Raw genomic sequence first — 14,244 nt, 5'->3', positions numbered from 1 at the left:
CCTCCAACCGGGGAGAAGAGGGCCAAGCTAAGGGGACAATGACCCTGGAAATGCCAGGAGTGGGTGGGCCACTCTGCTGTCCTGGAGAGCAAAGAAGAGCATGCTTTCCAGGAGAGAGGAGACACCGCAGTTAGAAAGCTGTCCTTTTTTTTTTTTGGACAGGCGGAGTTAGACAGTGAGAGAGAGAGAGAGAGAGACAGAAAGGTCTTCCTTCCGTTGGTTCACCCCCCAAATGGCCACTACGGCCGGCGCTGTGCTGATCCGAAGCCAGGAGCCAGGTGCTCCTTCCTGGTCTCCCATGCAGGTGCAGGGGCCCAAGCACTTGGGCCATCCTCCACTGCACTCCCGGGCCACAGCAGAGAGCTGGACTGGAAGAGGAGCAACCGGGACTAGTACCCGACGCCCCAACCGGGACTAGAACCCGGGGTGCTGGCGCCACAGGTGGAGGATTAGCCAAGTGAGCCACGGCGCTGGCCAAGAAAGCAGTTCTTTCAACATCTGTTTCAATCATCTGTAATATACCAGGATGCAATAACAAATGATTTTTACAAAACAGGTCTCTCCTGTAAGGTTTACCAACAGTTACAATAAAATGGGGCCTATACTTTGGACTACAGTGTGAATTAAACATTCGTGAGGATCTCAATGCTCCTTAAGCGAAAACAGCCTATCTCCCACACAGGTGAGAGAATGAGCTTATTTCTTGTGAGTACTTCCTGTTTCCTGAGACAGCCATGACCAGCATGAACCCTGATCTGGAGCATAAACTCCCTAGAGCTAAGACTGTGCCTTTTTTTTTTTTTTTTTCACGTCCCTCCCCTAGGACTCAGCCCAGTGCTAGGTAATTAAGAAACCTCATGAACGATGTGAGTGTGGGTAGGTGGCACTCAGGAATTTGCTTCATTGGTTCAAAATCCTCTGAACCCCATCATCCCAGAGCAGTGAATGACAAGAGGTTAATTGGTTGTAGTTCTGTTGAGGCCTTACCCCACAGAATCAAAGAGAAAGGCTCCAATACACATTTTATGCTTCTAAGAATTCCATGCTGGTGGTTGGCCCTTGGTGCCCAGGGTCCAGGGCCCTCCATCCCATTACTGTTTCCTTATAACCTCAGACTCCTTAATTTTGGCCACAGCCCCTTACCTTAGTTGGATGACAAACCCAGGTTTGGCATGAATGGTCCATTCACAGTGAGCATTTAGAGGGTAGCTCTCCAACAAAATCTGACCCTTTGGGGCTCGGAGAACCTGGCCACATCCTGGGGAGAGAATAAAAGATTGGAGTGGATATTGGATCAATGGGAAAGAGATAAAAGAAGTTTCAAAGGGTCTCTGAGCTCATCCCACATCCCTGAGAACAGAATAAGGAAAAGGAAGAAAGGAATTAGTATTTCTTAAGCACCTAGCAAGGTGCTAGGCAATTTGTAGGAATTAATTCTCTTAATCCACCCGGCAGCTTGAGTTAAACAAATAGCTCACCCAGCAAGTGGCAGAGTGGAGAGACTCATGCCTAGCTACGTCCAAGTTCACAGTCACATACCACCCTGCCTCGCCAGGACTGCCCTGGAAGAGCTGATCAACCCACTGGATTGCACTCGTGCTTTTAAATTTATTTTTCTTTATTCCAACCCTGTTAGTACAAACTCTTGTGAAGATCACTAACAAAAATTAAAAATTCTTGAAAACATGAATTAATGAGGAACTCATGATGGAAGTAGAAGCAAAGGCCCAAAGCTTTCCATCCTCACCTTCACCTGGTCCCCTTAATTACTTTTTTTTTTTTTTTTTTTGACAGGCAGAGTGGACGTGAGAGAGAGACAGAGAGAAAGGTCTTCCTTTGCCATTGGTTCACCCTCCAATGGCCGCTGCGGCCGGTGCACCGCGCTGATCCGATGGCAGGAGCCAAGTGCTTCTCCTGGTCTCCCATGGGGTGCAGGGCCCAAGCACCTGGGCCATCCTCCACTGCACTCCCTGGCCACAGCAGAGAGCTTGCCTGGAAGAGGGGCAACTGGGACAGAATCTGGAGCCCTGACCAGGAATAAAACCCGGTGTGCCGGCGCCGCAAGGCAGAGGATTAGCCTGTTGAGCCGCGGCGCTGGCTCTGAATTACTTTCAAGGAATCCCCAACATCTGAAAAATCACTGGACTGAATAGTCTTAATTATAGCATACTTTCTAGCATTAATAAAAATATGGATATGGCAGATGTATCTTATTTTTACAAAAAGTTTGAGGTAAATGCCTTGAAGTGATTTTATAGAAAAAATATATTTGAGTTATTATTAATAAATGATATTTTCTATCCTGGGCTGGCAAACTATGATCCATTATCCAAAACTGTACCACCACCTGTTTTTGGAAATAAAGTTTGATTGGAACACAGCCACACCCAATCATTGATGCGTTCTCTAGAACTGTTTTGTGCAAAAATGGCATGGTTGTGCAGTGATGACAAGAAACAACAGGGCCCACAAAAATGAAAATGCTTACTATCTGCCCATTTGCAGAAACCTTACTTCAGTTCTACACAGAAACCCAGAGGATGGCATAAACTCCGGATAGGCAGTTTCATTCCCTAATTCGTGATAAAGCACAGAACCCCATGGCTCAAACAAAATATGAGTGTCAGTGGATGCCACTTCCCGGCAAGGCGGCAGTGGGCATAACTGTACAGTGTTAGCAGAAAAAAGAGCCCAGACTCTCCTTCTGACCAGCAGTGTGCCCTGAGGCTCGTTACTGTGCTGCGAGGTACTTGTCTCTTTTATACTAAGACTTCTACTGCAGCTGCCCCAGGGGAAGCACCTGCTGCTTTCCACTTGGGGCTCTTATCCAGCGCCAGCCTCCTCATCTCTATGTCTACCCCCCCCTACAATACACCCCTCTGGAATCCTGGCCTCCTCCCTCCGCTTGCAGGATCCTTGCCCCCAACATTCTGGTGCATTAGCAGCCAAGGAGTAGCTCAGGGCAGCCAAGGCAGTGTTGACTTATTTATTCAAAATAAAGCCATCAGAGAGCATTCGTCTCTCATCCAAGCCGCCTGCAAGCTGCCCACGGTGAAACACCTTCCTGGACGTTCTCGGCACTGCCTCATTGGCTCCCGAGGCCTAGCCCTGCCCAATCCTGCGTATCTTCACCGGCTCCCCCACACTGCCCCCGCATCATCAGCTCCCTTCTGCTCCCACTGCAGGCCCTGAGCAGGCTGCTCTCTTACCCTAGAGGGCGTCTCCTCCCTTTGGGAATTAAACTCCACTGCGCCTTCCTCGGAGGCCTTCCTGGAGCATCCAGTTAGGTAGGCCCTCCCAGTTCTGCAGTCACCACTATTACCCAGTTTTGCCTTCCTCATCACAGACATCACTATCTACAGTTAGCTAACTGGAGACAGGCACTTGGCAGTTAAGAGGCCAGTTAACTAACCCATGTCCCATGTTGGAGTACCTGGGTTCAATACACAACTCCAGCTCCTGTGTCTAGCTCCCTAATAACACAGACGCTGGGAGGAAGTGGTGATGGATCAAGAAGTTGGGCTCCTGCCACCCATGCGGGAGGTCCCGATTGAATTTCCAGCTCCTGGCTTTGGCCTGGTCCAACTTTGGCTATTGTGGGCATCGGAGGATGAACCAGACAATAGAAACATGTGTCTGTCTGTCTGTCTCTCTCTCTCATGTTTTCTGTCTGCCTCTAAAATGCATTTTTAAAAATGCAAAGAAAAAACAGAAATGCATTTATCTACTTTATTTACTTACTCCCTCTGGTAGAGTGGTGACCTGCTACTTGCTAAATATTTATTGAACCAATGACCGATGATCTTAAAGGCCAGGCACCGGCCAAAACCTTCACAAATGTTACTTCCTTTAATCCTCCTAACAAACCCAGTACAGCAACATTCACCTCCACATTTCCGAGATACAGAAGACTAGGGATGGAGAAACGAAGTGACTTCCCCAGCTCCGACAGCCCAGAGGCCAGAAGGCTGCAAATCAGTGTCCTCCTGGTAAAACAGGGGCTCAGAGCAGGAACTGTAGAGCGCCACAGCCCTTGGCTGGGAACACAGCTTGATCTCCACTGGTTATGCAGCCTGGGGAGGTGATTCTGTCTCTCAGAACCTGGGTAAACCTGCACTGAATGTGAATCAAAGTGCCACCAATTCACGCGGCTTGTCAGGCTTTAATCAGATTACGTGTGGAAGATCCTTAGCAGAAAAATCAGTCAGTGCTCACTGTGGCTCTCTGAAGCGGCCAGCGGAGCAGGGGTTTGAACTTGGATTTGCCTGCTGCCGAGGCTGGGTCTTGTTTGGGAAGACCATTAAGCTGTCTGATGAGGTTCCTGGCTCACTCCATGACGAAGCGATGAAGCAGCAGGAGTTTTCCGCTCCCAAAGGACAGACATGCAATCTCGCTCCCGCCTTGGGAAATGCACGTTCCTTCTTCCTGCACACCTCGCACTTTCGCATCGCCCACATCTGCCCATCTGCTGCGAGGCGGCGGAAGTGAAGCGCTGGGTGTGAGAGACGAGAAAAGAAGTCTTCCCGCACAGCCCCCAGCCCGCGGGGCCTGGCAGCTTTCCAGCCTGAAACGTGTTAAGTCCCAGCTCCCTCAAGCAAAGCTCTCGCTGGGAATCCCAAGTTAGAACCAGCAGCATGTGCTGCCAGCCTGCTTCCAGTTTCCTCCCTCCCCCTGGAAGCTGGAATCAGACATCCAGGCCCCTGGGCTCCTCCCCAAACCCAAGAGAAGCTGGTGCCCATAACCACACAGGTGTCTTTGCCCGGTGCACTGGGGCTTTGGCAAACCCTAGGGTTTCATGCAACCTCTGGAGGGCTTGGAGTCTCCTCCGCACCCCTGTGCAGCCTCCCAGGCACCAGCCTCTGGCCATGTGATGTGCTGGACCACTTGTTCCTACAGGCCCAGGGCCATCCTGCGGAAGTAGCCCAGATTCCAGGACCCACGGCACTGCTCGATCCTCCCTAACATTGTCCCTTCTCACTGTGAAGGGAACAGCCGAGCTGGCCTCAGGATGCAGACCAATTTCCAACCAACCAGAGACAAAGAGGCCGCTTCTTGGAAATGTGCTTGGAGGAAGGGGTATTGGGCAAAGAGGAAGAGGAGGAAGGAGCCCCCAATTCCTCCCCACATCAAGGGACTGGTTCAGCTCCCTCCCCACCCCTGCCTGGACTCAGGGAGTTGGCGGACCTGGGTGCAGGGGGCTGACTAAGGACACCTCCCTGTCCAGGAGAGAACACTGAACACACTGGGTGTCCCTGCCAAGGAAGTGCCGCTAGCCAACCAAGCAGGTGGTCCCCAGCCTGAAAGAACAGAGCAGGGCAAAGGGCCCAGAAGATGTGCTCAGACTCCGCAACGCTGTCTGGCAGCAGGGGGAGCGGGCTGTGTGTGTGTATGCGTGCGTGCGTGCGTGCGTGCATGCGAGTGTGAGGACAGGCGTCCATCAGCGACGCTGTCAAACCCTGGAGGCACGCTGCCTTTCCCATTGCCAGAGGCCAAGGCAGGAAGGGTACCTGGAGAGGCTCCAGCACCACAAGGTTGAGAAAAGCAATCTTGGTAGGAGGGCTGGGAGGCTCCCGATCGATCGCAATGACCATCTGAACATTCACACAGGTGTCTCTAGCGCTGGGGTGCGAAGGGGTGGCAGGAAGGAAACACTAGGAACTTCTGAGAAGTGCTTGGCATCTGTTTTTCCTTTCATCTTTTCTCTTAGAAGGAAAAACGAGGACTTTCTGTAAAAGCCCATTCAGACAGAAAGGGGCATTTGCATTTTCTTTCCTGCTTCAAAGGCAGCCCTCCAGAGGCAGGGCTCAGCCCATGAAGCCAGCTTGGGTCCGAGTCTCCGTTCACCCATTCCCAGCCCTGTGACCTGAGACAAGTTCACTGTATTTTCTGAATCAGGGCTTTTCATTTGGAAATGAGAATAATTGGACTCGATTATGGACCCTGGGTTTTTCTTGTTTGTTTGTTTTAAGGATTAAATGACATATTGTATGCAATGCCTTTAATGCCTGGTACTTTAAAATGCTCAATGCATGGTAACAAGTATGGTTGTTTTTCTTGAATCTGGGCTGGGTTTGAATCCAGGAGTGACTCCACAGCTCCCCTTGTGATTTGGCCTAAACTTCAATCAGTTGGGAACTTTATAGTGACTCCCTCATGACTCCGTATATGAGAGAATGGACACTGTCTTATTCACACCTTTGCATGCAGAGAGTTGCTGCTCACCTAATTGTTAACTGAATGAAAGACCGTGGTAAGTAATTAAACATCGCCCTGCCCTAGCAAACCATTTAAACTCCCGCCACATCAAATGCCCTGTCCACTCGGTTCAAACAGTTGTCCAGCAGGAAGAGTGTGTACCACTTTGCCACAGCAATTTTAGCTTTAAACTTGCCAGGGTCTTCACCAAAAAGTGCAAGGATAGCTCTACTATCAGAAGCCAGGAACTGGGCTAGCGTGACACAAAGCATTCAAATTGCTGCCCACTGTCAGTCTCTGTGCCTCAGTCAGCTTGATTTCTTCTCCTCTGGCTTAGTTTTCTTCTCTTGTGAGCAATAAGCTCTCAATTTCTTCCAATTAATTTTATTTTTGGGGGGTTCCTCATTTTTAACTTTTATCTAATAAATATAAATTTCCAAAGTGCAGCTCATGGATTACAATGGCATTTCCCCCCCCCCCCCCATAACTTCCATCCCACCCACAACCCTCCCATCTCCCGCTCCCTCTCCCATTCTATTTGCATCAAGATTCATTTTTCAATTATCTTTATATACAGAAGATCAATTTAGTATATATTAAGTAAAGATTTCAACAGTTTGCTCCCACACAGAAACATAAAGTGAAAAATACTGTTTTAGTACTAGTTATAGCATTAATTCACATTGTACAACACATTAAGGACAGAGATCCTACATGAAGAATAAGTGCACAGTGACTCCTGTTGTTGACTTAACAATTTGACACTCTTGTTTATGGTGTCAGTAATCTCCTTAGGCTCTTGTCATGAGTTGCCAAGGCTATGGAAGCCTTTTGAGTTTGTTGACTTTGATCTTATTTAGACAAGTCATAGTCAAAGTGTAAGTTCTCTCCTCCCTTTAGAGAAAGGTACCTCCTTCTTTGATGGCCCGTTCTTTCCACTGGGATCTCACTCACAGAGATCTTTCATTTAGGGTTTTTTTTTTTTTTTTTCCAGTGTCTTGGCTTTCCATGCCTGAAATACTCTCATGGGCTCTTCAGCCAGATGTGAATGCCTTAAGGGCTGATTCTGAGACCAGAGTGCTGTTTAGGACATCTGCCATTCTATGAGTCTGCTGTGTATCCTGCTTCCCATGTTGGATCATTCTCTCCCTTTTTAATTCTATCAGTTAGTATTAGCAGACACTAGTCTTGTTTATGAGATCTCTTTGACTCTTAGACCTATCAGTATGATCAATTGTGAAGTGAAATTGATCACTTGGACTAGTGAGATGGCATTGGTACATGCCACCTTGATGGGATTGAATTGGAATCCCCTGGCATGTTTCTAACTCTATCATTTGGGGCAAGTCAGATTGAGCATGTCCCAAATTGTACATCTCCTCCCTCTCTTATTCCCACTCTTATATTTAACAGAGATCACTTTTCAGTTAAATTTAAACACCTAAGAATAATTGTGTGTTAATTACAGAGTCAAACCAATAGTATTAAGTAGAACAAAAAAATACTAAAAGGGATAAAGTATTAAGTTGTATATCAACAGTCAGGACAAGGGCTGATCAAGTCACTTTAATTTCGGGTGTTTTATTTTTCAGTTCTAGGATTTCCCCTTGGCTCTAGTGCTTTCCAAATTTCTCCTGACACGTCTCATATCTTTACCCATGGAATTCATGTTATCTTCTATATCCTTTCATGTATTTATTTTAAAATCATTCAAAATTCTTGTCTGAACACTCCGGTATTTTGTCACTGATGGTCTAGTTCTTTTGGCTGATTATTCTCTTGACTATGGGTCATTACTCTCTATATGTCAGTACTCTTGCTTCTTCACGACAGGAAATACATTATTTCCTTTGTTTGGGATTGTCCTTTTCTTTATTAGGTAGACAGAAAAAAGAACTCAGCAATTTGACCCAATGAGTAGTTAAGCTGGCTTAGAACAGGACAGAGGCTGTAAACCCACCAGAAAGGCCTTAACATTCAGACACCAGAACCTGAGGAAGTTTCTTTTTGCTTTTCAGCTCCTCCTTCCCCTATGTCCTACACAGCTATGGCTACAAGACCAGCAGACTGTGAGTCTGTAAGACAGCAAGACCTGTAAGACTATGCAGTCCCAAGGTCTTCTACTTTGTCCTCATGCCCAACCCCACCCTTACTTTCTTAGCAAAATCCCATTTAATCAAATACTTGGTGGCAGGGATTGTCTTTGCTTTGGAAATTTTCTAGACTTCAGTTCCACAGGTCAGCCCACAGGGTCATCCCAAACCTGGTCTGCTCTTTCTTCTCCATAGGCCCCTTCCTTCACCTGCCCTGTTCCCAACCTCAACAGCTCGCCTGGGTAAGAAGCATCCTGAATCCCTGATGCCCCAGCACCCAGGAAGAACTCTTCCCTCTAGCATATGGTCTTAGATTTTGTGTTCACAGACATTTGGTGGTCTTAAAGAAAACTGGACTTTCCCTGGTCTACAGAGCGATTTCTTAATGTTTCAGTGGGGGGGGGGGGAGCTTTCAAGTCCTTCTAGACCCTGTCCAGAAACTGGGCTACAATTGATGACTTCTTTGACAATATAAAATCCTCTACAAAGTCTCAAACATGAATTCACTTGAGTCAAAGGGCTTTTCAGACATAAAATGTAAAATATATCTTCTGTGCAATACTTATCCTGGCAAAACTACCTCCTCGTGTCGGCAAATATTCTTTGTCCCCTTGACAAATTCTTCTTTTATTGTCATTCCTTCCTGGCCCTAGATTGGCTTCTTCCCTTCTCCCCCCACATCAAAACACAATAAGCAAACAAACAAGAGTTCATTTCATGGCTCTGGTTTGGTACCAAGAACAACATGCACCATTTATTAAGCCCTTACTAAGTGCCAGACCCCATTAAGGGATTTTTTTACCATACTTCATTTAACCCTCAGAAAACCCTCTGAAGGGTCACCATTACTTTTTTAAAATTCATTTGTAATTTATTTTTTTAAAGGCAGGGCAAGAGAGACAGTAAGATAGAGATAGATAGAGACAGACACACACACAGAGATACACACAGAGGGAGGGAGGGAGGGAAGGTAGGAGGGAGGAAGGGAGAGAGGGAGAGAGGGAGAGAGAGAGGGAAAGGGGGAGGGGGAGGGGAGGAGGAGGGAGAGGGAGAGGGGGAGAGAGAGAGAGAGAGAGAGAGAGATCGATCTTTCTGGTTGAGTCCCCAAATGCCTGCAACAGTCAGGACTGGCAGGTCAAAGCTAGAACTCAATCCAGATCTCCTTCAGGGGTGTCAGGGACCCAAGTACTTGAGCCATCATCTGTTGCCACAGGGTATACATTAGCAGGAAGCTGGAGTTGGAAGCAGAATGGGGACTCAAACCTATGGACTCAGGTGTGGGTAGCCCAAGCCGTATCTTAACTGCAGTGCCAAACACCTGTCCCATGGGGCTATGGTTATTATCCTCATTTTGTAAATGAGGGAACTGAGACTTCCAAAGATTGAGTAGCCTTATCCAACTTCATGGAAGGACATGCAAATCTAGTCCTACTGGGTCCAAGCCCAGGTTGCTAATCACCACATAATGTCATGTCCAGTCTGTACCTATCTGGGCATTGTTCTTTCCCTAGAAGTGTCAGAACACAAGGGACTGGAGCAAAATGAAACAGTTATCAGTGATTTCACCCCCAGCAATTCCACCGTTTCCCAGGAGGGTACAACACGAATCAATTGCGCAAAGCTTTGTATATTTCAACAATGATAAAAAATTGGGGCCGGCGCTGTGGTGTAGCAGGTAAAGCCATCGCCTGCAGTGCCAGCATCCCATATAGGCACGGGTTCAAGTCCTGGCTGCTACACTTCCAACCCAGCTCTCTGCTATGGCCTGGGAGAGCAGTGGAGGACCACCCAAGTGCTTGGGCCCCTGCACCCATGTGGGAGGCCCAGAGGAAGATCCTGCCTCCTGGCTTCAGATTGGCTCAGCTCCAGCCATTGCAGCCATTTAGAGAATGAACCAGTGAGTGGAAGACCTCTTGCTTCCCCTTCTCTCTGTCTGTAACTATGCATCTCAAATAAATAAAATAAATCTTAGAAAAAAAAAAGAAAAGAAAATCAGGTGAACTTCAAATCTTTCTGGGAAGCAAGAAATCAAGGAAGTACAAGAATGGCCTGGTGAAGCCAGCTTGACCGGTGTTCCCAGGGAAAATCTGGTACAGGAAAACAAGAACATTATGAAATACAGGAAAAATTTTTAAATCCATACGTCCATAGTGCAGAAAACAGAAAGCCACATGTGGGAAAATGACAATCATTGGTGAATCCAAGCAAGGGTATGTGTCTATGTCATCATTTTACCACTCTGTGGATTTGAAACTTATCATAATTAACAGCTGGGAAAAGGAAGAGAGAATCAGTTCCTTGCCCACGCCTGTGTCTTTTGAGACTACTGAGCAAACGTTCCTGGGCAGGGAGATATAATCCAATCCTCTCCTGGGTTCAACAGCCCACAGGTCCTTCCTGGGGTCTCCCCGAGAACACAATCCCCCGATGGTGATGACTGGACTGATCCCATCATGACTGTTTTTTAAAACTGTCATAGGCTGAGTTGATATTATCACAAACATTGTCCAGAGCGGTGAGCAAACTAAGGTGCCACTGCAACTGTTCAGTGCTGAAGACTCTAGAATCCGAAGATAAAACTGTTATGATCTTCCCTGTTACTTGCCTGTCCCTCTTTCTAAGATTCTATATGGCACTCACCAGGAACCCCTTCTTCCACCATCTGAAAGGATTGCGTGGGCGCCATCTTCTGGGCAAATGCTTGCACTGTCACTGGGCTCCAGCACTGCGCCCAGCCATCCACAGGTCACGGTGTTCAGCTCCTATTAACACAGGCAGGCAGGGTAGAGCCCAGGCACAGGCAGGCACACTACAGACTGCAAAATTAATGTCTTCCTCCTATGAATTCCCTCCATGGTTTAATGCCAATATGATGTGGAGGTAGTAAGAATCAAATAGTAGCACATTGACACTTGCTTACGATCAAGTCTTATTTCCATAGAAGAAATGCAGCTCATGGAGGGCTCATCGTGCTCCATGGTGACAAGCCCAGGGCTCTGTTAGACATGTTCTGTTGACACACGTGGCTGTGGTAACCTTCACCGTGTGGAACAAGGCTTTCAGACCAAGCACAGCTGGCTCAACAAGGGATCAGGGAGCATTCTGACCATCTATTCACTTCTTAGCATTGACCACATTCTAAATTGTTATTACATTTTCAGCGAGTCTCTCTTCTCTAAACTACAAGCTTCCAGATGCCAAGGACCACATCTGTCTTGCTTATCACTGTATGTCTAGTGCCTGGGAGCATCTATTCAGATAAACAGATTCATGAAAAATGTATGAACTCTCTGCTCTGCTTCCTAGCGAGGATGACTGCTTGCCCTAGGCCAGCTCTGCTGTCCTGGAAGACCTTAATCCTATAGATGGACACCAGCATTGACCCAGCTACATTAAACTCCTCACACAGCCAATTCCTCCACTGCTGCTCAACCCAAGACTCATCCAATAGGGGACATTTGGAAAGGCAGGTGTACAGGATATCTTTGGGCAGCTACTATTCTTCTGTCTTGTTATCTGCTTTGTTGAACTTCTGCATGCAAATGTCCTTCTTTTCTTCTCCCTTGTCCCCTAAACCAACCCACTTACTCATATGGAGTAACAGGAGCACTGTTAGGGAGGCTTGCCTCTCTTCCCATTGGGATGGAGTCTGCCTGCCTACTTCAATGGTCTGGGGCATCGCCACGCGTGGCCACAGGCATGTGAGTGAACATGATGTGAGCAAAGGGGCTGTGTGTTTGGCTTGGCCTCTTATTCTCCTATAGCCCACCTGAGAAGAACACGCCCCAAGTGGCTACTGCTCTTTCTGCCTGATCTGCAGTCTGGAGTTCAACTTACACCAGCCAGGTTGAAAACAGTGCAATCCCTGCCAGCTCACACACTCAAGATAGAGAAAAAATAAACATTTGTTCTTTTAACACCGACTAATGTATATGAATATATTATCACCACCACCTCTGAAAGCTTCAACTTAGAGATTCAATTCTCTGAACACAATACTCTTTCCATCTACATGTTCATTACTTTATGAGCACTGAGCCTGCTTTCCCACCTAACAAAGACCCCCTAACCCCATTGTCTCTACCAGGCTGTTTCTGGAATCATTACCTTCCCAACCCGGATCTCCAGTCACTCGGGTGTTAGACAACTCATGGACAGCCAAACAGCTGGTGTTCTGCTCCTCTGCCACTATGCTACTAGCCGGCATTGTCCACCTGTTCTGATTGCATCACCTACACAGCTGCTCCAGCTCCGCGGCTCCTCCCTCTTGCCCGGGCATGTTTTAGCTGATCCCTAACTGGTCCCTTTCCTTGATGCTCATGTGGTCATCCCAAACCCCACCCTCCCTTCTTCTCTACACTCAGAACAGATTTTACATCCTACCTCCCAGAGAAAACAGCTAACAGGGGAGAGTTCACCAGTGGGAGGCAGGATAGTACTGTGGTTAAGAATAAGAACAAGCAGTCTGGAATCACACAGACTGCTTCCCTGGGCTTGATCCCTAAGTGTTTGACTTTGGGCAAGCTGCTTTTTCACCATCTACAAAATGGGAGTGCAGACTTGATGAGATTAATTGTATAGACAAAATAAGATACTGCACATAAGGTGTGCAATAAACAAAGTGTGCTTAGCACAGTTCCAATCATATAATAATTAGCAACTTGCTCTGTGTTAGTAAAAATTCTTTCCCGCATATCAGCGTAGCGGAGAAACAGAGAAATCCCTCTCCTTTAATGCTCACTTTTGTTCTGGAACAAACTCTGTCTTGACTTCAATTATTCTCACCCCCATAGCTCCACTCGCTCCTTCTCCTGACACTTTCCTGGCATCAGTTTACAAATGCATCTATGTCGTTTCCGTATGTTACTATAAGGACAAGCCTGAAGTGGGTACTTCCAGAGAAGTAAAGAGAAGGGGTAAACTGATCCCACAGTTCAGGAGGTTCAAGGGCACAACACTGGCCTCCACTCGGCCTCATGGTGAATGGTGTGAGCACACACAAGAGGTAGAAGGCAGAGAGACAGACAGGTCAGAGGGAGTCAGTCTGGCTCTTTTATAAAAGCCCTCTCCTGTGAACTATCCAGATCCCCCGAGATCTCCATCAGTTCCGTTCAAGATCAGCACCTCAATAACTTCATGACTTCCCACTAAACCCTGCCCCCTAAAGGTTCCACAACCTCCAATACTACCACCCTGGGGACCAAGTTTCCAACATGAACCCCTGGAGGACACACAGAAAGCGTATCCAAACCAAAGCATCTACTGAAGTATTTCCCATAATAATCACTTATTTTGACTTAATCCTATTTACTCTAAGCAGCTGTCACCTTTTTCAACCATGGTTGATCAAGTTTGTTTAAAACTACTCTTTGCCCCCATTTCCCCCGTCACATCTTTCTTCTGCAGATGCATGGAACTGCCACTGCTAGCTGTCAGATACAGAGACCTCTTTACTACGCTTGTCCCACTTGACCTCTGCTTTACCGTCAAACCATTCTTTCCTAGCTTCCAAAACCCTACTCCTCTTCTTTATTTTCCTATCTCTCTGCCTGGTCTTTTCTCATCTCTTTCCAGATTTTCTTTTGTTTTCCTTTTATGTTTTTGCTGTTTCCTCCACCCCTGGCTCTCTGCTCATCTCCCCAAGGGACTGAAGCTCACACCTGAATGTATGTCCCATGCTTCCAAGGTTCTACTGCATTGCAAACACCTGTTTCCAAATGACTACAGGGTCTCTTATTGATGCTCAAATTCTAACATGTCTCAAAAGGAAGCGACTTCACATACAAAACTTCTTCTGTCTCATTCACTTAACAACAAGAGCTTCTACGGAGTTGCCCACACTAGGAACTTGAAAAGCTTCTCATCCCCGTCTTGAGCATGCCACTGAGTCCTATCAGTCCCTCCTTTACACTTCTCTCACATCTTGTCCCTCTTCCATCCTTGGCATTCCTAACTG

At 47.1% G+C, this 14,244-nt stretch overlaps 1 protein-coding gene across 2 annotated transcripts in view; it reads right to left on the bottom strand.

Annotated features, from left to right (window-relative positions):
* Positions 1-14,244, bottom strand: part of PAMR1 (peptidase domain containing associated with muscle regeneration 1) — a 95,227-nt gene that overhangs the window by 36,963 nt on the left and 44,020 nt on the right. For both annotated transcript variants that reach the window (XM_008269766.4, XM_008269767.4), the window contains exon 4: positions 1,144-1,258. In XM_008269766.4, the coding sequence (XP_008267988.2) occupies positions 1,144-1,258 (115 nt within the window). The remainder of the gene's footprint in view (positions 1-1,143; positions 1,259-14,244) is intronic.

The sequence above is a fragment of the Oryctolagus cuniculus genome, chromosome 1 (genome assembly GCF_964237555.1).
Source record: "Oryctolagus cuniculus chromosome 1, mOryCun1.1, whole genome shotgun sequence".
NCBI classification, from domain to species: domain Eukaryota; kingdom Metazoa; phylum Chordata; class Mammalia; order Lagomorpha; family Leporidae; genus Oryctolagus; species Oryctolagus cuniculus.
Note: the sequence above shows the minus strand (reverse complement) of the source record. Positions and strands in the feature narration are given on the sequence as shown.